This window comes from Acomys russatus, chromosome 19 (assembly GCF_903995435.1).
Source record: "Acomys russatus chromosome 19, mAcoRus1.1, whole genome shotgun sequence".
Taxonomy (NCBI): domain Eukaryota; kingdom Metazoa; phylum Chordata; class Mammalia; order Rodentia; family Muridae; genus Acomys; species Acomys russatus.
Window position 1 is genome coordinate 61,649,527 of NC_067155.1, and position 25,702 is coordinate 61,675,228.

At 53.8% G+C, this 25,702-nt stretch overlaps 1 protein-coding gene across 2 annotated transcripts in view; it reads right to left on the reverse strand.

Moving 5' to 3' along the window:
- Positions 1 to 2,153: 2,153 nt before the first annotated feature.
- Positions 2,154 to 25,702, reverse strand: part of Sart3 (spliceosome associated factor 3, U4/U6 recycling protein) — a 28,361-nt gene continuing 4,812 nt past the window's right edge. The window contains exons 2-19 of one of the 2 annotated variants that reach the window (XM_051161690.1): positions 23,242 to 23,368; positions 21,808 to 21,912; positions 18,660 to 18,844; positions 17,104 to 17,209; positions 15,630 to 15,754; positions 14,170 to 14,325; positions 13,368 to 13,506; positions 12,952 to 13,059; positions 9,972 to 10,049; positions 9,801 to 9,859; positions 8,930 to 9,039; positions 7,781 to 7,893; positions 7,030 to 7,106; positions 5,951 to 6,119; positions 4,908 to 5,359; positions 3,984 to 4,136; positions 3,509 to 3,699; positions 2,154 to 2,665 (exon numbers count right to left, since the gene is read on the reverse strand). In XM_051161690.1, the coding sequence (XP_051017647.1) occupies positions 2,491 to 2,665; positions 3,509 to 3,699; positions 3,984 to 4,136; positions 4,908 to 5,359; positions 5,951 to 6,119; positions 7,030 to 7,106; positions 7,781 to 7,893; positions 8,930 to 9,039; positions 9,801 to 9,859; positions 9,972 to 10,049; positions 12,952 to 13,059; positions 13,368 to 13,506; positions 14,170 to 14,325; positions 15,630 to 15,754; positions 17,104 to 17,209; positions 18,660 to 18,844; positions 21,808 to 21,912; positions 23,242 to 23,368 (2,628 nt within the window). In that variant the 3' untranslated portion in view covers positions 2,154 to 2,490. The remainder of the gene's footprint in view (positions 2,666 to 3,508; positions 3,700 to 3,983; positions 4,137 to 4,907; positions 5,360 to 5,950; positions 6,120 to 7,029; positions 7,107 to 7,780; positions 7,894 to 8,929; positions 9,040 to 9,800; positions 9,860 to 9,971; positions 10,050 to 12,951; positions 13,060 to 13,367; positions 13,507 to 14,169; positions 14,326 to 15,629; positions 15,755 to 17,103; positions 17,210 to 18,659; positions 18,845 to 21,807; positions 21,913 to 23,241; positions 23,369 to 25,702) is intronic. The other variant, XM_051161692.1, reaches the window with a different exon arrangement.

The window sequence follows — 25,702 nt, forward strand, 5'->3', positions numbered from 1 at the left end:
AGCTCAGCAGGTGCCTGCCTGGTCTCCTGGCTGAGTTTTCTTCACAGGTGTTCAGTGGGTAGCACATATGCAGACCTTCCACCACGTGGCTCAGAGCTTTCCCTGGCTGTCAGGCTTCCAACAGACAGCGGCCCCTGCCCCATCACCGGGCCTGCCCTGAGTTAAATTTACTAAGTTTTTAACCAGATTTAAAATGATCCAGTGGGTCCTGCTGGCATGTGGAAAGGCTCAGCTGTACCATGAACCCTGTGGAGAACATGAAGTCATACCTGGGGACTGGCCACAGTAAGAACCAGGCAGTTTGTGACACTAGTAGGAAAGCCACATGAACCCAATGGACTTAGCTCACGCGCCAGTCTTCTCAGTACACACCCGGACACACACTCCCTGAGCTGCCCTCTAGGCTCCCTCAGAGATGGACCCAGGAGGAAGCCATGCCACAGCGAGGCCCCTGCTATCCATAGCTACCATCCAACTGGAAAGTGATGCCTGGGAAAGGGTCTCTGTGTGTTACGTAGTAGAGATGGCTGAGGACCTGCATGTACAGTTACATGTAAAAACATGTACAGGAAGGGTCAACTAACGGTTACCAGGCAGGAGCTGACCCCGGGCGAGGTCCTATGGGCATCACCTGTAGCACAGTCTGTACTGCCCGCCCGTCATCTCTTACAGACGCTGCCGCAGGGCGGCTGATGAGCACACCGCTGTCTGGAAAGGAGAGGTGGGCAGAAACGAGAGGAGGGCCAGGAGCTGAAATACTGAGAGCTCCAGGGCGCACACAGTGGCGGTTACACTTCAAACACTGTTGAGGGGCTGGAGAATGGCCCGGACACTGAGAGGCCTTGTTGCTCTTGCAGGGGACCTGGTTCTATTCCCAGCACCCACCCCCATGGCAGCTCACAACCACCTACAACTCCAGTTCCATGGGATCCCTCTTCTAAATTCCATGCCCCACACACGCACGTGTCACTCTTACATACATGCAGGCAAAACTCACATTTTTAAAAAAGGATTTTTCAAAATGTTAAGTTTTCAAAGAACAAACCAACTTTGGGCTGGGAGGCAGATGGTCTACCCGGTGAAAGGCTTACTCAAGGCAACCAAGCTGTCCTGGGATCCCACCGTGGGTGACTGCCTTCTGACCTTGTCCACCAGCACAGCTTGGCAGTGCACACCGCAGCAGGGGCTGGAGAGATGCTCGGTGGCTAAGAGCACTTGCTGCTCTTGCAGAGGACCCATCAATGCCCTCTTCTGGGTTCTACACACATGGCACAAACACACATTGATCCGCATATACATAAATACAAAACAAAAATAATTCTCCTTCGAAGCTTTTAAATGTAGGGCTAGAGATGCAGGCAGAGGGCTAGCATACACGAGGCCTAGGTTCTATTACTAACATCTAAACAGAGGAAAGGAAGCCTGACTGATGCGCACGCACGCACGCACGCACGCACGCACACACGCCGTGCAAGAGCAACATCTAGCACATATAGGGCTCCTTCATGTTTCTTCCAAAGTGCTTTTACAGTGAGTCCTGTCCCCACAGCGCTCCCTGACCCTGCTGAAGGGCTTTCAAGGTAGGAAGTGCATGCTACAAGGTGAGAGGTAAAAATCCTCCCAGCAGTGTCAGGCTGCCAGAACTCCAATCTGAGTCACTGCATCACTGATGGTATAATCAAAGTGACGTGGGACTGACGCACACATTCCTGAGGAAAGCAGGTGCATCCATGTGACACCCCCCCCCACTGTAATGAACACATACCCAGCAGCACCTCGAAAGGCAACTGTAAGAGAACTGCAGTTTAATAAACAAAGCTAATGGGGGAACTCAACTCTGCACTAGACATGGCATTTAGACACAAGTGTTTGCACAGAGGACGTAGGTCTTCAGTCATCAGGCTAAGAAAATGGTCCACAACAGTTGTGCACACAATTCCTCTATGAACAAATGCTGCAGACATTCCACTTTAAGGGAACATAAAACAGTCAAGGTGTCAATTACAAATACATAATAAAAACCCACAGCCTCTTTGGGAAAACCCATCAGCGTGTCCTCGGTGACGCCCGCAGCCGTACCTCACTAAGCAAGACACCCTGATGAGTGAAGGACAACTTCCATTTCATGTTTTAGACTTGAGGAGGGCGGGGCGCGCGGGCCATGTGGGGCTGGGGAAGGGAGTTCGTAGAAAAAGGGCCAGAGGTGGTGAAAGCATCAGGACAAGTGGGTCCCCAAAACCAGGTTCCCTCCTTGTTAGTTAGGACACTGAAGTACCTTGGGACAGCCTGTAGAGTGGTTGGCCTCCGCCCTCAATGTGAGGGAACATTCCTCACCGCCATGCTCAGTATGGGCTTTCCCTTCCCGTCTATACCAGAGGAGAGCCTGTGGGAGCCCAGGTGAGAGCCCAGCCCTTGTCTCCAGGGCCCGCAGCGCCGGCCTGGCCAGCACAAAGGAGTAAGTAAGGCATTTCCCATCTCACAGAGTCCTGCTCACTTTCTCAGAAGCAACTTCGCAAAATCAGCATTGGACATCTTAGGAGCCTCGGTGGCCACAGAGGTGGAGCCTGCTGGCCCCGGAGCTGGGCCGTTCTCAGCCTGAGGAGCAGCACTCTGGCGCTGCAGCGCCCGAGGAAGAAGAGCCAGCTGTGTCCTTCCCTTCCCGCGCCTACAAGAGCAAACATAAGGACCCTTCAGAAGCATGGCCTCATGGCCCCAGCTGGACTATGGGACGCACGAGAGCCACAGGTGTGCAATGGTGAGACCCATGGCTGGCCCGGCATGTACACGGCTAAGCTCTAACCTCACACCAAGAACAGAAAGCACAGGAACCAGGTGCCCTCTGCCCTTGGCTCCAACGAGGCGGTGACAACACTCAGGCAAGCCGCCTTACAGCAATATTAAAGCAAGCAAGCAGACAGGCTGAGGGGCTCTTGAGATGACCCAGGCTCAGTTCCCAGCACCCATAAGGCACTGACAAGGCTTTGTTAACTGCAGTTCTAGGGGGTCTGATGCCCTCTTCTGACGTCTGTAGGTACTGCACACATATGGCGCGTGGACACACATGCAGGCAGGACACTCATAATACATAAAGTGAATGTAAATAGCAATTTTTTTTTTAAAGAAAATAGGCTGAGCAAGACCTGGAAAGGAAGCCAGGAAGCAGTGGCCTCTGCTTCCGTCCCCACCGCAGACTCCTGTCTTGGCGTCCTCTGATAACAGGCTAGCTCTGCGCAGTAAGCCAAACAAACCCTCTCTCCCCACGGTCTTTATCACCAGCACTAGAAACCTACGCCCTGCCCAGCACTGACAAGGCGCTGGGTGGCACCAGGAAAGGTGTGTGTGGCAAACACCACAGCCAGCCGCTGGGCCGCTTCCCTCTACAGACGCCTACACACATCATGCCAGGGAAACCAAGTCCACACTCCTGCTTTTCTGACCTACCTCACCCACCCCTGCAGAGGGGACCCCGCCCAGCACCGGCCGAGCAGCAGCAGCAGCAGACACTTACGCTCCATACATCTGCCGGGGCACCATGGGGGCTCCAGGTGCTGTCCTCACTTCCGGCTTCTCTGGAGCTTTCCGCTGCGGGGGATTGCTGATAGCCACCTTAATGACATTCTCCTTGACAGTCATGCCGTCCATCTTCATGACAGCCTGGGACGCCTGCGCCTCGTTTTCATATTCCACGTAGGCCAGGCCCTGAAAGAGCAACCCACTGCCATGTCAGACGTCAAGGACTGAGACACCCAGCAGCAGGACCGCAGGCTATCCGGCACTCTGGTGTCACTGACTGAAATCTGAAGCCTGTCTGGGGAGAGAGCAGACTGTGCTCACCCCAGAGACGGGACACGGACAGGTCCTAGCAGGCCACCGTCCTTTGCCCTCCTGCTGCCACACACTCCGACTCTCCCATGTGAGCTGAGTCAGGGCCTGAATGTGTTACTGCAGGATCTAACGGGGCAGAGTCTGCCGTGCCCACTGACCTTTGGCTTGCCAGCCCTGTTGGTCACCAGCCTGAGGTCCTTCACGGTGCCGTGGGCCTTGCAGATGTCTTCCAGTTCGTCTCTGGTGCAGGAGAAGGGCAGGCCCGAGATGAAGAGCTTGTGTTTCTCCAGGGTGGTGCTGTATCTGAACACCTGCCAGAAAGGGAAAGTTCAGGCGGGCAGCGCTAACACATGTGCCCAGAACCTCACAAGCGTGTGTCCTGGGTCAGCAGCCCTGAGCTATCCCTCATCTCAGAGACTTAAGTGACAAAACCACCTGGCACATCAACAGCTTAAGAATAGCCCTGGGGCTGGAGAGATGGTTCAGAGGTTAAGAGCACTGCCTGCTCTTCCAAAGGTCCTGAGTTCAATTCCCACAACTGCATGGTGGTTCACAACCATCTAGAATGAGATCTTGTGCCCTCTTCTGGCCTGTAGGTGTACATTCAGAAAAAACATTATATATAAAATAAATAAATAAAATATTAAAAAAAAAAAAAAAAAAAAGAGCAGCTCCTGGACACAGGTGAGGGTCACTCTTGCCACCCTCTTGACCACCCAAAGGAAGGCAGCCATCTTTCCAAATGCTGACTATAGCCATCGCCCATCAGGAAGAGGAGGCTCAAGGTGGCCAAGCATGAGGCAGCCTGAGTCCCTTACGAGCCTTGGTGCTGCCAGCACAGGGTCCCTGTGGGCTCCAGGCTGAGCCTACCTGGCCGTCCACCTGAAAGACACCCTTGCTCATGGCGGCGCAGCCTCTAATCCCAGCACTCAGAGGCAGAGGCAGGTGGATCGCTGTGAATTCAAGGCCAGCCTGGTCTACAAAGTGAGTCCAGTCCAGAACAGCCAAGGCTACACAGAGAAACCCTGTCTCAAAAAGAAAAAAGAAAGAAAGACAAAAGACATCCTTTTTGAAAAACGTACCTTAAAATCGGGGTTTTTGCTCTTATCCACACAGGGGGACACAAACATTGGCCTTCCTTCCACATTCTTCCTGTCCAGCTCCAGGGCCTGTCGGGCTGACTTCTCCTCTTTAAACTCCACGTAGCAGTAGCCCCGGAAGTCCCCACGGTTGCTGAAGATGGGCCTGATCTGGACCACCTCCCCACAGGCCTCAAACAGAGGTCTGAGCTTCACCTCTGGCTCTTCGATGCTGTAGGGCAGGTTGCTGACAAAGACGGTGACATTGTCCTTACTGCTGTCGTGAGCCACCTTGGGCATGTCCCTCTTGAGGGAGGCTGCCTTCTCTTTCTGCTTGGAAGGAGGACCAACGTCTATCGTTAAGCATCCCCCAGAGAGCTCTGTTTTCTCCTCCACAGCCGAAGCCGCTCCAGAAGCCAAACTGTTCTCCAGCTTCCTGCGCTTGGAAGGCTGCTCTGCAAGCATTCAGAGAAAAGAGGCAGCTAGCGAGGCAAGCATCCCTCCTGCATCAGGCACACGCCACCACAACAAACTGCTGTGTACGTAAGAGGGACAGCCACCATGCCCCACAACGTGTGGGTCCAACTTACAACTTACACTGCAGCAGAGGTGCTGCTGTCAGTGAAGGCAAGAACGTAACCGCCCACGGTCCAGGCATAGTCCCAGAGCTCTCCCACAAGCCTCAGCCACCCAGGAAGAACGGAACCTGGAGCAGTGTGGAAGCCACTGGCAACTGCCCTACACATGCTTTCAATAGTGGCAAGAGCCAGTCTCCTGCACCCTGCCAGCAGACTTGGGCTGGGCCTGCACAGCCTCAACCACTGCCTCAAGAAGAAGCGACACAAGGTGGCTGCATCAACCTTCACCTGGGTCTTTACCAAAGAGTGACTACTGAGACACGGCAGATGGCGAGCACTGGTGGCATGGGGCAGCACAGCTCTGAGACCCATGGCAAGCGCTGACCCTGAGAAGTCAAGGCCACTGTGCGACAATTAAGAGATGCTCAGTGTCCCGCCTGTGCAGCCCTGACCTGGGGTTCACATTACCTTCCTCCTCTTCGCCCCACTCTCTGTCCTCCTCCTCCTCCGCCTTGCGTTTGTCTGCAACTCGGGCCTTTTTCTTCTTTTTCAGGGCTTTCCTCTCGGCCCGCACCTTCTTCCTCTGCTCGGCCCTTCCCTCTTCCTGCTGTACCAGAGCCGCTTCCTTCTCTGCAGCCTAGTGAGAGAGGACGGGACATCACCAATGCCATGGTGTGCCGGCTGGCTAGCGTGAGGACACAGACACGGAAGGAGACGGGGCGGGAACTCTCACACATACAAGTTCATGTGAGCACAGCAAAGAAAAGACTCACAACTCATACACTTTCAATATCCTCAGCCATTTCATGCCAAGAAAAGGAAAAAGCCAGTCCTAAAGCCGGACATGTCCTAGCTCACCTCTGTTGCTGGGACAGAGGCCCTGACAAGAGCCCATGGGGGAGTGGCTTTATCTGAGCTACAGACACTCACGCCCACTCACAGCCTACAGCCCTCAAGCATCCCATCCACACACACATGTTCTGATCAAGTCCCCCCAGTCCCCCTCAGTTCCTCTCGGATCCCAGCTACCAAACCTCCCTCAATTCCATTCGCGCTTTCTTTCTTTCTGTTAAACCACCAAGGCTAACTGGTACCAGAGCCCATCCAGTGGGATGAGCAACCTACCCCAGGCTCCCTCCCCAGTAGGCACCAACTGTCTATAGTTTTCCAACAAGGAGGCCTCGTGGGCCCCCAGGTTGTTCTTGATCTAGTGCAGTCAATCCTTACTGTTGAGTTCAAAGTTTTAAGTGCATCCCTAAGATGGCAAGGAATATGGTTAAATACTGGCCCAAATGGTTCTTAATTAGTATTGAATAGGGGCTGGGCAGACAGTTCAGTGGTTAAGAACACCAGCTGTTCTTCCAGAGGACCCAGGTTCAACTCCCAGCACCCAAACGGCAGCTCCCAAATGTGCACTCCAGGCCCAGGGGCTCTGACGCCCTCTGCTGGCCACTGCAGGCACTGCCCACACACAGTGCACAGAAATTCATGCCAATGAGGGGGGCAGACAGGCGCAGTTCCAAACCCTCAGGAAGCATCACTGTTACCTTCATTCTTTGCTCATTCACACGAGCCAAACGCGTTTCTGTTTTCTGAATGGCCACATCCCAATCTTCCAATGTTCCTGGACAGAAAGAAAAGCAGCACTTTGACACCCTCGCTTCTAGGCTGTGCCAGCGCTCCCTGACCCACTGCTCCCTCCACGAGCACTGCAGCTACTCCTGCTTTAAGATAATGCATGCCATCAGGCTGCCAGTCTGAAATTCTAACAGTCCTTCTGTGTTGCTGCGTCCTTTCTCCTTCCAAAGAGACTTAAAAACAAAAACCTGGCTCTACAAGCTCTCAATGGTAAAGATTATAAAAGCATGCCAATGCAAAGTGCACATGACACTCAGGAGCCGAGAGAACTACTCCAGTGTGCTAGCGTCTCTGTTCTGGGTCTGATTTGTAGGTCTCAGGCTCACACTCTATGCAGACATGTGCCCAGGAGAGAAAGCCATACATTTCCCAAAGCCCCACCTCTCCTCTCAGACACCACCAAGAGCAGCAGCTGTCGTGCAGGCTCCTGACTCCAACATCATCTGTTAGGAGCGCCATTTGGTTGTGGTGGGGAGGATGGCTAGTGGCACTAACTGAGGAGAGCGGAGAACATGGAAGAGCCCTGTCACGGAGCCCTTCCTGTGACTGCAGACTGCTGAAGAGGGCTCACTCCCACACCCAAGCAATCAATCTGTCCTTACAGATGTTGCTGTGGGAGATGACCGGCCACAGGCCACACTCCAAGCCCGAGGCTCCCACCTTCTGTCCTCTCCATGGTGAGCAACACCTCACAGACATGCTCAGGGTAGTCAGTGGTGCACTGGACAGCCCGGTGCAGAGCCTTCCGACAGTGCTGCGTGTCCCCATGTGCCCTAGAGGAGAAAGCAAACGCTGCCATCAAGGCCCACCCTCAGCAAGGAACGTGGACGGGCTGACGGCTGTGGCAGCGGAGGTCTAACTGCAGAGACGCTGCCTTCAGAAGCAACAGGGCGCTTCCTCTCCTGCCAGTCTCCAGGGGAGACTCCTCCACACCTGCTTCTGCTGGCCACACAGGCGCACCTGGAAGTGCACCTCAGACAGCAGGCTGCAGCCAGGCCCTCTGTGCACATGAGAGGGAACCAGCCCCACACCATTTTTTTTCTTTAAATAGAAAAACAAATTTCTTTCTTTCTTTTTCTTTTCAGGTTTTTGGTTTTTTGAGATATGGCTTTTCTATATAGTCCTGGCTATCCTAGACTCGAAATGTAGATCAGGCTGGCCTCGAACTCAGAGCAATTCACCTGCCTCTGCCTCCCAAGTGCTAGGATTAAAGGTGACCAGCTTAAAACAAACTATTTTTAAAAGGAAAAAGTATTGGGAAAAATGTGGATTTTCAATATGCACCGAATCACGCAGCTGGCCAAGATGGCTGCAGTATAGCTCATTGCCTGTCATCTTGGCGTCACTTGGAAGGCTAAGCAGGTGACTCACCATTAGCCAGCCTAGGCTACACAGTCTCTATTTTGAGAGGGAGGAAAGGCGGATGAGGTCTTCCCACCTTGTTTACTGAATGCAGTAATTCGGACACATGACAGCCACACATCAAGGAGGCCATCCTAAGCCACGAGCAACACTGAGTCTGGTCAGTGGCTTCTAGCTAACCTGCTTTTCTTACTGCTTGTGACTTCCTATACGACTGAACTAAAAATAAACAGTGACCCTGGGATCAGGGGGAAGAATCAAATCAGACATCTTCAAACTCAAAATAAAAACTCAAACAACACAGAATTTCAGAGGAGATATACACAAAACCGTGCTGGAGTCTTGCCAGGCACAGGCCCTGCTCAGAGAGAGGAAGGTGCCCAGCCCAAGCAGCAGCCCAAGTCAGCCCCACCAAGACTGGTGCAGAGGTCACCGCCCGGCGCTCACCGTTCCAGGCTGTAATACTCCAGCCACATGTTCGCGAACTTGGCATTCCCTCTGGTCATGATGCTGTCCCACAGCTCACGGGCTTTTTGCATGTTATTGCACAGGCGAGCCTGAAATCCAGTGACAAGATCAGGTGACTGCATGCCCCAGCACTGTGCCACACAAATCCCTGCAGGCCCAGGGCCTCCCTCAGTGCTAACAGGCCTAAGGCCTGGCTGAGTCTCTGCATCTGGCGTTGGAGTGCGGGTAGAGCCTGGCTCTGCTGACAGCTCTTGCAAACATGCAGTGGAGCCTTAAGCACGCAGCAGCTCTCAACAGCCACTCGCTCCTTCCGTCTAACCAACTTGGCTGCACGTGTTTACTTAAGAGCATTAGAGAAAGACACCGAGCCAGCAGCAAATGCCAGCTCAGCCACTTCAACGCCACATGACCTAGAACAGAAACAGTACCTGAGTGCACAGCCTGCTTCCTTATCCTTCCAGAGTCAACAAGAATCTCACACAGAACTCCCCAAGAAAGTCCCTTGTGGAACAGGACTGGAACTGTCTAATTCTACCAGCTGGGGAAATGGGTTTCAAGGCTCAGGAATAGCACTAAGTGTGCCCTCTACTGCTCTCACAGCCCAACTTCTGGACAAGGCTAAAGCAGTCAGCACAGCACACAGTGAGGGAAAGGCTGAGAGGGGAATGGCTCGACAGCCAGCATCCAGGCAGCTGCTCTGCAGCTACTGTCTGGGAATCTTCACAGGGTGAACACGAACCCTTGGCACCTAGAGCACGCCTCAGATTCTGCCCCAGTTCTCACAAATGCAGAAGAAAGCACTGAACCAAAGCCTTCAAAGGGGGGCCGGACGGGCTGAGGAGACGCTCACCTCAATCCTAGCCCAGCTCTGCATGATCACGCAGCTCGGATCTCCACTCTCGCTGAACCCTTCAGAATGGAACGAGAACAGTTAGGACCGTAGAGAGAACCCCTCTGGCTGGAAAAAGAGGTTCAGCAAGCAAGCACAGACAACTGGGCAGACAGCAGATTGGGCACTTACGCTCCTCCACCTCTTGCTGCAGATACTCCAGAGCACGAGTGAACATGGACCGCAGCTCTTCCAGCTCCTTGCTAGAGTCTGCTGGAAAAGGCGAGGGACACCATGAAGCCACTGCAGCCACCATTTTTAAATCTCACACCAGAACCACGGAGCCCACTATGGACACAGAAACCTCAGTCAGCATTAAACCATGGGAAGGCACAGTGGCAGTGAGCAGCACAGGCCCTGGCCAGCAGGGGCAGGCAGGAGGCACAGAGGCTGCATGAAGCAGCACATGACACAGGGTGCTTCTAGCTGACCTTCAGTGTGGAGCAGGGGTCTGTGGCGGGTGTGGAGCAGGGAGGGGTCTGTGCAGGTGTGGAGCAGGGGTCTGTGGCAGGTGTGGAAGAGGGGTCTGCGCAGGTGTGGAGCAGGGGTCTGTGGCACGTGTGGAGGAGGGGTCTGTGGCACGTGTGGAGCAGGGGTCTGTGCAGGTGTGGAGCAGGGGTCTGTGCAGGTGTGGAGCAGGGGTCTGTGGCACGTGTGGAGCAGGGGTCTGTGGCAGGTGTGGAGCAGGGGTCTGTGCAGGTGTGGAGCAGGGGTCTGTGCAGGTGTGGAGAAGGGGTCTGCGCAGGTGTGGAGCAGGGGTCTGCGCAGGTGTGGAGCAGGGGTCTGTGGCACGTGTGGAGCAGGGGTCTGTGGCAGGTGTGGAGCAGGGGTCTGTGCAGGTGTGGAGCAGGGGTCTGTGCCGGGTGTGGAGCAGGGGTCTGTGGCGGGTGTGGAGCAGGGGTCTGTGGCAGCTGTGGAGCAGGGGTCTGTGGCAGCTGTGGAGCAGGGGTCTGTGCCGGGTGTGGAGCAGGGGTCTGTGGCGGGTGTGGAGCAGGGGTCTGTGCCGGGTGTGGAGCAGGGGTCTGTGGCGGGTGTGGAGCAGGGGTCTGTGGCAGGTGTGGAGGAGGGGTCTGCGCAGGTGTGGAGCAGGGGTCTGTGGCAGGTGTGGAGCAGGGGTCTGTGCAGGTGTGGAGCAGGGGTCTGTGCCGGGTGTGGAGCAGGGGTCTGTGGCGGGTGTGGAGCAGGGGTCTGTGGCGGGTGTGGAGGAGGGGTCTGTGGCGGGTGTGGAGCAGGGGTCTGTGCCGGGTGTGGAGCGGGGGTCTGTGGCGGGTGTGGAGCAGGGGTCTGTGCCGGGTGTGGAGTGGGGGTCTGTGGCGGGTGTGGAGCAGGGGTCTGTGGCGGGTGTGGAGGAGGGGTCTGTGGCAGGTGTGGAGCAGGGGTCTGTGGCAGGTGTGGAGGAGGGGTCTGTGGCAGGTGTGGACAGTCTTATTGGGAAGGATTTGGGGTTTGTGACATCAGTGTCAACTCCTTGGAATCTAGACTCAGCAGGTAGATGGCCCTTGGGCATGCCTGTGAGGGATGACCATAGAGAGATTCTAATATAGCAACATGGCTACTCTGGCCGGATACAGGCACGCCTTAAACACACACCTGTAATCCCCCGGCTGGATACAGACACACCCTTAGTGCACACCCTTATGGATACAATGAAGGTAAAGTTAGTTTGTAGAAAGAAGTGCCATGTTTGAAAGTGATGTCTGAGAGTTGAAGTGGACAGAATGAGTCAGGAGAGGGGACAGGAGAGAGAGGACTGAGAAGAGCAGCGTGGGGAGGGGGTGAGGATGCAGTTTACTGGGAGAGTTAGTTGTATAGAGACAGGTTGCAGAGAGGGAGAACAAGCTAGGCACAGGGAACAGAGTGAGCCAGAGAATGAGAATGAGCCAGAAATTAGGACATATTGCCAAAGTTAGTGAGGCGAGGCAGAGCAATTGAGTCAGAGGCCAAGACAGAAGGCAGACTGGAGAGGAGTTTGAGCCAGAACAGCTGAGTTGAAGCAGCCAGCAGGACTTCAGAAAGAGTGAGCTTATTCAGCAGTAAGTCTCAGAAGCTGACATCACTCCAGGCCTAGATTAGATTATATGGAGGAGTGTAGAAGCTTCCAGGCCTGGCCCTAGGTTAGCACACGGAGGCAGTAAGCCTCGGAGACGATTACATCAAGCAAATTGAAGTCACTTTAACAGATGACGTCGGTCACAGTAACTGAGGTGGGAAGAGCAGCTGCGGGTCCTGCGCCCTCTGACTGAATCCTGGGCAGGGTGATGGACAGGGCACAGGAGAGGCTCTGGCTTCTGCTCTCCTCTTCTCAGCACAAATGCCCTGTGATGGCTGCTCTAACTCTACGGCACCAACTCTCCAACGTGCTGCACTGTGTCTTGAACTGTGAGACTTTAAACCCTTCTCCCCTGGGCTGCTTTTGTCAGAATATTTACCAAAGCAACAGAAAAGAAACCAAGACAGGGCTTATGAAAGGTCAGACACAGAAAACGAGAGGAGAGGCCATAGCGGCTGCGGAACCAGCACAGAAGGATCCACCATTCTTTCATTCCACAGTCCGACTTAGGTTGGAGACTGCTCAACCCCTTCCTAATCACACTGTGTCTGAAGAACAGGGACATATCTCCAGATGTGCAGACAAAGTACAGCTGTTGGTGTGTGTGTGTGTGTGTGTGTGTGTGTGTGTGTGTGTGTGTGTGTGTGTGTGTGTCTCACAATCATAAAGTGCTTGCACATCAGCATAAGGACCTCATTCCCAGCACCCAAGGAAAAAGCCAGTGAGTGACACTTGCTTGCCGTCTTACCGCTCAGGAGGTAGGAACAAATGGATCCCTGGTGCTCACTGCCGAGCCAGCCAAGCTTGAGCTCACAATCAACCAGAGACCCTGTCTCATGAATGAGCGGACGGCTTCTAAGGAACAACACCCAAGACTGATCTCTGGAGCCCACGCGCTCAACAAACACACACACAAACACACACGGACACACACACAAGGCCACACACACACACGCACACATATACACAGAGACACGGCCACGTGCACGTGCACACGAGCGCACACACACACACACATGGCCACGATGACAAAGTCCAGCTCTGAGGAGGCCACACTCGCACCTTGTCTGAAGTCGACCCTTCTCCTCAGGTAGTCCAGGTACACCTGCCAGATCTCCACATAGTCAGTGGCCTGGATGAAGCCAGCACTCAGAGCGTTCTCAAAGGTCGCTGCAATGCAGAAAGACACAACATTCACCACTGACAATTCAAGGGGAGATAAAGCTGACAAAGCTCAATAAACATGTGCTCTGTGCACTTACAAGTTACATGTTTACAAATGTACAAGGTTGCAGAGTTCTAGGCCCAGCAGGAAGGAAAAGAACAGGCCCAAGTGTGTAAGGGGCGCTGTGCTCACAGGCTGAGCTGCCAAGCATGGCGGTTCCTGCCTGTAATCCCAGGAAGCCTGGGCTCCAGTGAGCTGCACAGGAAGATCATTCTGAAAAAATAACTCAGATCCGTCCACACAAACATCATACCAGAAATGGTTTGATGGTCCACTCCATGTCTCTCCATGGCCAAGAGGTAACGGCTCCACAGCCCAACTGTCCAGGGGCAGTTCCTCACAGCACGGCTGTGCACAGACAAAACCAAGTCCTTGACTTTCAGCTGTCGATCCTATGACAAAGAATTCCAGAGTAAGAGACAGACTGTAGACTTCCTCAGTGTTAGAGTCTGAATATAAACACACACACACACACACACACACACACACACACAAACACACACACACACACACACACACACGTCCCAACACTCAGTACCAGATACGGACGTCACTTTGAGGGGTTCTGAAAATTTGGGAAGCAGGCCCTAGCTGAGAAAGTGGGTCAGTGAGCGAGGTAAGAGCCCTGAAGGTTATAGCTCAATCCCACCCCTGCCTGTACCCCTCTCTGTTCCCTGAGGCCACGCAACAAACAGGACCACATCATCACACCTCCTCTCCCCGACTCTGGAGTTGGCAGCAAGTTTAAAGTAGCATCAAATGCAATAAATTCCCAGGCAGACAGCGGGGAGGAGAGAGCAGGAGTGGGGCAGAGGGAGGAGAGAGCAGAGGTGGGGCAGAGGGAGGAGAGAGCAGAGGTGGGGCAGAGGGAGGAGAGAGCAGGGGTGGGGCAGAGGGAGGAGTGAGCAGGGGTGGGGCGGAGGGAGGAGAGAGCAGGGGTGGGGCGGAGGGAGGAGAGAGCAGGGGTTATGGGTTAGGGTGGAGGCAAGCGGCTGGCAGGAGAGAAGCAGAGAGGGCTCTGCCTTGAAAGAACAGGAACGAGCGGGTTATCTTACTAGGTACTGACTGTAGCGGATCCATAAGTCTGGGACCAGGCAGTTCTCCACCAGGGCACGCTCAAAGATCAACTGAATGCGAGCAGGATCCCCAATTTTCATTTCAAAATCGATGTACGCTTGGTATTCCGCCAGCCTTGGAGCCTCTGCTTGCAACTGGAGCACAGAAAGGTCACACTTGTTAAATTAGGTGCTGGACAGTCTGGGAAAGCACAAAGCATCTTCAGATGCTCAGAACTGCCCACTGCAGCACAGATCTGTGACCCGTGAGCACTGGGAGCGGCAGCTGCACACCTGGCCTAGCTACCAGGATACCAAGCCCTTCCTATAGCCACTCCTGCCGGCAGGGGAATGACAGAACAGCACCCCTGCCAAGAACCGTTGAGGACCATTGCTCTCTCACTTCCTGAGTGCTAATGAGGGGTCATTCAAAGGTCATGTGTTAAACCACACTCGTAGGCCTAGGGCTAAGAGGCCAGGCCAACATGGGACACAGCCCTTTAACACTCTTCAGCATCCCTTTGCTGCCGGCTGGCCGCATGTAACACAAGTGCACACACAGGGTTCACAGAGGAAAGGGAGAGAGAGGGACATAGCCTCTGCAATGTGGCAGTGGGATGTCTTAGAGCCATGTTTCCTGAACTGGCGGTGAACTGGCCATCCAGACACTGTGCCACTGAAATGACAAGAGCTGCTCCAATGACAGGCTCAGAGTGTGGGGTCTAATGAGGACAGAAAGTCTACGCAGGGGCAAGCTTCTGAAGGCTTTTTTGGTTTTTTCCCCCGAGATAAGGTTTCTCTATATAACCCTGGCTATCCTGGAAATCACTCTGTAGACCAGGCTTGCCTGACTCACGGGGCAGCTCAGCATCTGCCCAGAAACAGAGTTAGTAAGGGGAGAACTCAGTTCAAAACTGGCACAGCTCGACTGTCGGTTTGGCCTCTTCCTCACTGCGCTCAGAAAGATCAAAATTGAGATGCTCAAGGAAGCTCCAGCGATGGACAGGGCAGCTGGCCCCAAGCCTGCAGGGCATCATGGGAATTAAAACAGACAGCAATGACCACTGTCCAAGAAGCTCGTCCGCGACAGACAGCTGAGCTGTCTGTGACAACAGAAGACAAGACGTATTCTTGCCAAGAGCTGTGCAGAAGCAAGCACAGAAGCAAGCACACAAGCTGCCTGGAGACCGCCCAGTCCATCTTGCACAGCTGACGAATGGGTGTGCCTGCCCCCCCCCCCCCCCCCCCCCGGTTTCGGCAACGCCCCAGGGCAAAAACTGATGGTTGTTGCTCTCCTGCCTTTCCATGCTCGGCCCATGCCTGGCATGATGCGCGGGGCACATTTCGCACTGCACGCTCTGGGTTACACAGTGAGACAAACTGTAAAGAGATTGTTTACCATGCAGCTCTGGACATAGCTATGGGAAGCTTCTGGTTGCCCCCAGGAGCAGAGCACTCACCAGCGCTTCCTCGTACGGCTTGTACTTCTCCAGCTGCCCCAGCGCCTTCTGGTAGCTCTGAAGTACAGGCTCTGGTATGGGGTCTTCTGACCACTCTCCATACTCTGCGAAGGTGGCCTCCATATCTGTTGAGAGACAGAGTGTTGTGGCAGAGTCAGAGCCCCCCTTCCTCCCACGTCTGTGGTTAGCACAGCTCTCACTGCTCATATCCCCGGTTCTGTGGCGCCCACACTTGGCCTCAGGATACCTGGAACAACAGGCCAGACGACCCTACCAGCTGTCAGTCCATGACACCACCAAGGCTTCCAGCACTGCTCACACACCACTGCAGAGCAGCCCTGACCCTCCACCACATTTGCACGGTAGGTTCTACTGCAACCCTCACAGATGGCGACGAAGCTGAAGTGAGCAGAGAGCGGCCTCATCGCTGCAGGCCCCCATGTCAGATGGAATCTACACACAGGCCAATCCTGGCCCTTTCTGTATGACACCGGGCAACTCCAGTAGACAGCATGTGCTAAGATGAGAGCTGCAGTCCAAGGAGATCACGAGGCTCAAGCAGTGGCCCTGAGCTCTGAGTGAGGCCAGATGACACAGGAGAGGCCCTTCCAGCACTGCTCATGTCCACTGCTGAAGCCTTGCCAAAATGGGCCCACCACGGGAGACCCTTAGGCAAGCCCAACAACCTGGCCATGAATGCTGACAGTCACTTCTGAAGCCAGTCTCTGCAGGAACAGCAGAAGCTCTGACATGCACACACAGACCAGCAGGGGACTCTTGGCCAACAGTGTCCCAGGAAACGAGTGACTGTGCCCATGCCCCACCTTTCCAACTCTGTCTTAAGAGGAGGAAGAAATGTCAGCTGGCCTCCAGGACACATGGTCCCTCACTTACCCTGCCTCTGACCCTCACACTCCTAGCATTAACATCCACAACAGACTATACACCAGATGGAGAGCACCAGCCATGCCTACCCACAGGACACTGGGAAGGATATGAGCACCAGCACTGCCCACCCACAGGATGCTGGGAAGGATACGAGAACCAGCCATGTCCATCCACAGGACACTGGGAAGGACACGAGAACCAGCCATGCCCACCCACAGGACGCTGGGAAGGACACGAGAACCAGCCATGCCCACCCACAGGACGCTGGGAAGGACACGAGAACCAGCCATGCCCATCCACAGGATGCTGGGAAGGACACGAGAACCAGCTATGCCCACCCACAGGACTCTGGGAAGGACGCGAGCACCAGCCATGCCCACCCACAGGACGCTGGGAAGGACACGAGCACCAGCACTGCCCACCCACAGGACACTGGGAAGGACACGAGCACCAGCACTGCCCACCCACAGGACGCTGGGAAGAACACGAGCACCAGCCATGCCCACCCACAGGATGCTGGGAAGGACACGAGCACCAGCACTAGCAAAGCACTGAGGGCGGGCTGCTGACGAGCTGCTTCTCTTACCAAACAGTGGGATCGCCAGCTGCCGCCGGAAGAGGCTGTGCACTTTCTCCAGCTGTGAATCAAAGGTTTGTTCCCGGTCAGTAGGGGAAAGGAAGGCAGCTACGGGCTAAAGAAGCAAACCAGCAGTGAAGGAAAGTGTTGGTTCCTTCCACTTCAGAAAGAAAGCTCAACAAACTGTCAACTCACACTAAGACAGAGTCTGGTGTCTTACACAGGAGACGCCACCCACACTGGCCTCTAAGGCTTATGGCAAGAAGAGAAAGGAGCACAGGCACCCAGGGCCAAGAGGCGGCTGCGCAGGAAAGGTGCCTGCTGTCCCCAGGCGGACAAGGTAGGAGGGAAAAACCAGCTCCCACAAATTGCCATCTGACCTCCATATGCAGCTATGGCACACATCTCTCCCCCACCCCTGCGCGCGCTCTCTCTCTCTCTCTCTCTCTCTCTCTCTCTCTCTCTCTCTCTCTCTCTCTCACACACACACACACACACACACACACACACACACAAACACACAAATAAATGTTAAGTAAAAATCCAAGCTAGGCGTGGTAGCACATGGCTTTAATCCCAGCACTTGGGAGGCAGAGACAGGCAGATCTCTCTGAGTTCGAGGCCAGCCTGGTCTACATAGTGAGTCCAGGACAGCCAAGGCTACACAGAGAAACTGTCTCAAAAAACAAGCCACCAAGAAAGAAAGGCAAATGACTGCAAAATGCGGAGCCTAAGCGTTAGCGCAGGGACTTGCTGCTGTCACAAAGGACCATGACAGCAGCGTGGCTTCAGAAGAAGATGGTGTGCTAAAGCCACAGCACACAAGAGGCACGGATGCCGGGGAGGCGGGCAGCAGACCCTGCAGAGCCCCGGCACTCACTCCCTCAGCGCTTGCTCTGCATGCACACCAGGGTTGCTTCTGTCACAGCTCCCTGGGCCAGAGGCTTCACTTGGCACCTTCCCAGGTCTTAAGAGTGTGCACATAAACAAAATGAGGCCAGCCTAAGCTCACATGCCTTGTCCCCAACCTGGAAGCCATTTTACACAATACTTTTGGCTGTGACCCACTGTCACATGCGATAACAAGCCAAATTTCCCAATATGGTTCAGTCAGTGCTCAAAGCATTCTGCATTTCTGAGTTCCCTTCTAGAGATGCTTGAGCTGTGATGACCCAGCTCTGAGGGCCTGCCAGGCTCCATCGTTAACCCGAGGGCCCCAGAGAGGGCGAGAGGGCATGGCTGTCCGTCCATGTCTGAAACCTCCCGCAGGCACACTGAACAAGACACAAAGACACACATACATAATACACAGGCACACCAACAGACACGTAAGCCATGGGCATGCCTGCTCTTGTACATTCACCTACAGCTGCAGAGCTAAAGCAACAGTGTTTCAATGGGTCGGGAAAATCTGTCATCTGCTTCCAAGTAATTTAAGTCCCTGCTCTGCCAGTGACTGCCCACCCTTGACAGAGCAGCAAAGTACGGAACTCTTAAGTCTCTTGGGCGCTTGTTTCAAAGTAACATTTCCTGCAAGCATGGATCTCAGAGACTTGGTGACTCACCCGAGCAGCTTCCACAATGGCACTTTCAAACTCCCGGTAGGCCTCCCAGATGGCCAGGCCTTTCGTCACGTGTAAGCCAACAGATGACAGAGCTCTTTCAAACACAGAGCGGACCTTCTCAAGGCCGCCTTTCTGGCCAATGCCACCAACAGAGTATTGGCCATACTCTAGCCAAATGTTCGGACCTGAAGGACGACAAGCAATCTGTTAATACACCCCGATGTCACCCTCATGAAAACACATGCCCAGTGAAACTGTGCTCATGTGTGCAGAGGAGCACTGCCAACAAGCAGGCACCCCAGCTTCACGGCGCTGACACCTCAGAAGAGCTATCTTCATATTCCTGAGCACAGCAAGCTCTGGCTGCACAGGGAGGGATGGCTGTACCCAGTACGCGCACAGCTCATGAAAACTGAAGGGGTGGAACATACAGGCAGGCAAGGCCCTGGGTCTCATCCTCCACAAAGCGGCAGACAGACAGACAGACAGACAACACATGGGGTAGAGGGCTTGAAGGAACCCACTAACATATTCCAATGACTATGGTTATAATTCTGAGTCACTTGTCCAAAAAAATTCAGGTCCCTTGGGCTGGAGAGATGGCTCAGAGGTTAAGAGCACTGGCTGCTCTTTCAGAGGTCCTGAGTTCAATTCCCAGCAACCACATGGTGGCTCACAACCACCTATAATGAGATCTGGTGCCATCTTCTGGCCTGCAGGTGTACATGCAGACCACTGTAGAAATAATCAATAAATACATCTTTTTAAAAAATTAATTAAACTAAAAATTTTCGAGTTCCAGAGTTTTAAGTCTTTCAGTCTTCAGGCCAAGAGGAAAGACCAAAACCAAAAGCACTGACCCCCACATTAGAAATTCACCTCTCGTTTGCACTAAGGGCTTGAGGCAAGGTCGTCTTGCCCCTCAGGCCTCGAACCCACTAAGGGAGCCACTTACACACAGAGTCTCTGACACCAACACCTCCCCATAGAGTGGTACACCTGTGACAACCTGAATGGGCGTGGCGGTGACACCTGTAGTCCCAGCACATGAGAGGCAGAGGCAGGAAGGTCACAAGTATGAAGGCACATGGCCACCGCCCCTTTTGACACAACCAGTCTTTTTTCGGTCATCTTGGAGCTAGGACCCAAAAAAGGTGCTAGGGTTCTCGTGGGTTGTTTTTTCTGAGACAGGCCTCATGTGTCCCAGGAGAGCTCTCCTCTCACTATATACCCTAGGTTCCCTTGAGCTCCTGATCCACCTCCTGGGTGCTGGGGTTACAGGACGGCACCCCACTCACCTCCCTTAATGTGTTTGAATGGTCTTCTCTAAAGCCTGCTGTCCAAACTACTAAGAGAAGCTGTGCAAAGCCAATACTCCAAACAGTATTGGGGTTTGAGATGGAAGTCTCACTATGTGCCCTAAGCTGCCCTTGAAGTCACTGTGTAGCCCAGGCTGGCTTGGAACTCATGATGACAGGTGTGAGTGTGGTGACACTAGTGATGACAGGTGTGAGCGTGGTGACACTAGTGATGACAGGTGTGAGCGTGGTGACACTGGTGATGACAGGTGTGAGCGTGGTGACACTGGTGATGACAGGTGTGAGCGTGGTGACACTGGTGATGACAGGTGTGAGCGTGGCGACACTGGTGATGACAGGTGTGAGTGTGGTGACACTGGTGATGACAGGTGTGAGCGTGGTGACACTGGTGATGACAGGTGTGAGCGTGGTGACACTGGTGATGACAGGTGTGAGCGTGGTGACACTGGTGATGACAGGTGTGAGCGTGGTGACACTAGTGATGACAGGTGTGAGCGTGCTGACGTTTGTGATGACAGGTGTGAGCGTGGTGACACTGGTGATGATAGGTGTGAGCGTGGTGACACTGGTGATGACAGGTGTGAGCGTGGTGACACTGGTGATGACAGGTGTGAGTGTGGTGACACTGGTGATGACAGGTGTGAGCGTGGTGACACTAGTGATGACAGGTGTGAGCGTGCTGATGCTTGTGATGACAGGTGTGAGCGTGGTGACACTAGTGATGACAGGTGTGAGTGTGGTGACGCTTGTGATGACAGGTGTGAGTGTGGTGACACTAGTGATGATAGGTGTGAGTGTGGTGACGCTTGTGATGACAGGTGCAAGTGTGGTGACACTGGTGATGACAGGTGTGAGTGTGGTGACACTGGTGATGACAGGTGTGAGCGTGGTGACACTAGTGATGAGAGATGTGAGCGTGGTGACACTGGTGATGACAGGTGTGAGCGTGGTGACACTGATGACAGGTGTGAGCGTGGTGACACTGGTGATGACAGGTGTGAGCGTGGTGACACTGGTGATGATAGGTGTGAGCGTGGTGACACTGGTGATGACAGGTGTGAGCGTGGTGACACTGATGACAGGTGTGAGCGTGGTGACACTGGTGATGACAGGTGTGAGCGTGGTGACACTGGTGATGACAGGTGTGAGTGTGGTGACGCTTGTGATGACAGGTGTGAGCGTGGTGACACTGGTGATGACAGGTGTGAGCGTGGTGACGCTTGTGATGACAGGTGTGAGCATAGTGACACTAGTGATGACAGGTGTGAGCGTGGTGACACTAGTGATGACAGGTGTGAGTGTGGTGACGCTTGTGATGACAGGTACAAGTGTGGTGACACTGGTGATGACAGGAGTGTGTGTGGTGACACTGGTGATGACAGGAGTGTGTGTGGTGACACACACGTGTGCACTATGTTGGGAAGCTGAAGCAGAGCCAGCTGAGTTATATGATGAGAACTTGTCTCAAAGCAGCAACAACAAAAAAGGACACAGTGGGACAGACAGACTGTCACGTCTTCGAGCCAGCACTCAGGAGGCAGAGGCAGGATGGCCACAAGCTGAAGGCTAGCCTGGGCTGCAGATTGAGAGTCTGTTTCAATTGACAGATGCAAGCTAAACTTTAAGTGCCTAGAAATCCCATGTGAGTCCTGCCAGACAAATGCCGAGGCATTTACTCTCTCCCTACGAACAGTTTTCTACTTTTACCTTAGGCCCAAACAGTCTCCACTAACACTAGGACACCACAAAGAAAGCGGAACTCTGTCTGGGCTAAGGCCACCCTCCCTGGCAGCAGCGCAGCACCCCAGCACCCAGGGCCCGGCACTCACAGATGTAGTCCTTCACGGCTCGCTCGAAGAGCTCGTACACGTGCTCGCGGTCCAGGCCGTCCACAGCCATGCTGATTTCATCGTGCAGCCACTCCAGCCAGAGCTCTAGGACGACAGCAGAGCTCAGCACGCGCCCTCACCTGCCCCCGCGGCCTCCCAGAGCCGAGCCGAGCCGAGCGCAGGCTGTGCTGCCAACCTGCTCCACAGAGCACGCGCTCATGCTCTGGGCAGTCTTTATGCCAATCTGGCAAGACCCTGGAGCGATGGCACGCCTGTGGAGACTCAGCGCCAGCTAGCGTGTGACACCCCGTCCACAGGAGTGGACCCTACCCTGCCACGCAGCAGGCGAGAACTGCCGCTCCCTCGACTGACTGTTTCCAGGATCCGCTTTCGGCTGTGAGTGGGCAGCCTCGACAGCAATGTGCACATGGCCTCTGTCAGCAGCTTCACGTGAGCTGCACTTTGTGAAGGGGAGGTGGGGACAGAGATGTGGCCGACACGGGGGTTCCCACGCTGACAGCTCTGCCGTATACATGTACCAAGACCCAGCCACCAAGTTGCTCACTACAAGTGTTTCTGAGAGGCAATTGTGTGGGGATAAAGAAAACGCACAACTGCTGTCCCAACATGAAGTTTAGAGCTGGAGAGGCGGCTCAGGGTAAAGAGCACTGGCTGCTCTTCCAGAGGCCCAGGTACACGCAGGAGCACACATGCGTGCAAGCAGGCAAAAACACCCATACACATACAAAATTAAGAGATTTAAAACTATAAATGTTTGAGGGCTGGAGAGATGGCTCAGCAGTTAAGGACACTGGCTGCTCTTCTAGAGGTCCTAAGCTCAATTCCCAGCAACTATGCAGTGGCTCACAACCATCTCTACTGGAACTTGGTGCCCTCTTCTGGTGTGCGGGTGGGTGTACATGCAGATAAAGCACTCATACATAAAATAAATAAAATCTTTAAAAGACAAAACTATAAATGTTTACCTAAAATTACAGTTCTGTGGTGCTGTGAACACAGGCTAACTACACACTTGTTGCAATGGAAAAGGGACCACAGTGAAGTTAAATTTCACTAAAGAAAATGTTTCTCACAGTATTGGGTTAAGAAGCCAGTATTCCACATATGGACCTATATGATCAGACTGTGCTCTGCAAAACAGTCTGAGACAATGAAGAAGCATAAAGCAGATGGCTTCCCTTCACCCCACCACCTCCCCATGGGCAGCACCCTCCCCATGGACAGCCCCTCCCAATGGGCAGCACCCTCCCGTGGGCAGCTCTCCCCATGGGCAGCACCCACCCCGTGGGCATCACACTCCTGTGGGCAGCTCTCCCCGTGGGCAGCACCCTCCCGTGGGCATCACCTTCCCATGGGCAGCTCTCCCCATGGGCAGCACCCTCCCCATGGGCAGCTCTCCCCGTAGGCAGCTACCTTCAGTCAGGGGGAAGGTCTCACTCATCTTCTGGCGGGCCATCCTCACTTTGTTGAGCTCCCCTTCCAGCCGCAGCAGCCTGATGAGCTCCACGTGGCAGTTGTAGTCATAGGCATTGATGGACAGCTGAGAACAAAGTTAACCCTTACTTGCCAGCCGCAGCATGGCTTCACGCACGGTAACAAGGACACGACTGCCCCAACAGAGTGGCTGTCTACCTGAGTGGCCACTGGGCAGGCGAGCAGCACCAGCCCCCACCACAGACAACAAGGTAAGGCGGTCTCTCCTAATCCAGAGCTGCCTCCCCTTGGGCCCGTTAAAGAAACAAAGACTGAAGTCATCATCACCTCCTGAGCCTCAGCTCCCCAACTATGAATGGGGGGAGAGAAACACTGCTAACTTCAGCCTCAGCTCCCCAACTATGAATGGGGTGGGGACACTGCTAACCTCCGGTGCACAAAGCTCACAGGGATTTATTTCTACATGGCAGATGTGTCCTTAGTTCTTTCATCTTACAGAACAAGTAAGGAGAGCAAAAAAACGTGTATGACTGCATGTCCATACTGTAGCCACTGACACTCACACATCCCAAACCTGTAAAACAACTCCTGTGTGACAGACAGCCGGGTGACACCGACCAGCCACTGGCGCCTGGGCCGATTCTAAAGTGATACTGCCATGTTCACACCTTTTTGGTTATTTTTTATTTTTTATATTTTCTTTAATTACATATATACAGTGGGCAGGAATGTAAATGACATCAATTGTCCTCAGAGTCTAGCAGGCACCCCTAGCCCCACCCTCACCCTGTATTTACGAGGGAGTGGGAAAAGCTGCCACTCAGCAGTACTGCCTGGTGCCAAGTCACCTCAGTGGAAAAGGCCACAGAGCACCACTGTGAGTCGGGCTGGAGCAGGCCCAGCTCTGAGCGGGCAGAGATGGAAGACTGAGTGCAGGGGCAGCCTTGGCTAAGAAATCCTGTTTCCAGTGGAAAAAAACTGGTCAGGTATGGTGGTACACATCTTTAATCTCAGCACTCAGGCAGAGGCAGGCAAATCTCTCTGAGTTTGAGGCTAGCCTGATCTACACAGGGAGCTCCAGGTCAGCCACGGCTACGTGGAGAACCTGTCTCGGAGAAAGAAAGGAAAAGAGAATGACAAAACCCTTTTCTGAAAACATGTGGACAGTCAGCAGGCTGACAGACACCGCCAAATGCTAGCAAACGCCCATCTGCCACAGCTGTACACAGGCAACACCTGAGCCTCAAAATACCCAGCCCCAGCCTCCACGGCACCCAGCCTGTGAAGGCTCATGACGCTTTCTTCCTGGCCCCCAAACTGCAAACAGCTAGTGTCCTTATGGCACAAGGCTAAGCCAGAGCAGAGCAGCCACACCCTGCCTACAATGCAGCAAAGCACATTATTGAAATGGAAAGGCGGTTTTGAGGCAGAAAACCAATTAGTATAATTTCCACTTAGCAGACAAAGGGAAAACAGTGACCTCAACTGCAGAAAAGGCATCTGATAAGACTGCCAACCATGATTTAAACTTTTTAATTACAAAACAAGAACAGAAAGACACAGCCTAGGGCAGTGGTGGCGCACACCTTTAGTCCCAGCACTTGGGAGGCAGAGGCAGGCGGATCTCTGAGTTTGAAGCCAGCCTGATCTACAGAGCAAGTCCAGGACAGCTAGGGCTACACAGAGAAACCCTGTCTCAGAAAAAAAGAAAAAAAAAAGAAAGAAAGAAAGAAAGGACAGACACAGCCTAGGCTGTGAGCCTCCCCCAGTATTCCACAGTCCACATGCAACCAGAACCTTCTAATACTAGAGACGGTTACAAGTGTTCTCTGGTCAAACATGCGGTTGAGTCTGTGGCTCAAACAGCCAAGGGAAAACAAATTAATGACATAAGGGGAGAGGAGAGGTTACAACTATGCACAGGCCAAGATGGCACAGTAAACCAAGATTGGGCAGGAAGCCATCAGACACAATGAGCAAGAGCAGCGACGCACACACATCAGCTTCTACATGAGGCTCTGAAGTCCTTCAACTCACAGGGAGGACGCAGAGCAGTGTCCCAGCTGGGGGGAGGGGGTGTGTGCTGTGCATGGGCTACACCGTGTCCCGGCTTGGGGGGGGGGGGCTGTGCATGGGCTACATGGCTGCACAATGAACCGTCTAGAGATCCTTGCACATATGAGCAGACGTCACACTAAGATCTGCACATCTACAAACATTGTAGATGGCAAATTTAACACCAGAAAGCCTGGAAATAGCATTTTAGTGTGCTAGCACAGCACAGGCCAAACTGCTCCTGAGAGACTGTGACCACAGGACGATGTCTGCAACATCCCTGAGGAATTAAAGACGTAGTCATCAAAGCTTCTTTATGTGCCCAGTGTGCTTATGCTGCTGGATCCCAGAACTGTGGTGGTGCACACATTTTATCCCAGCACTC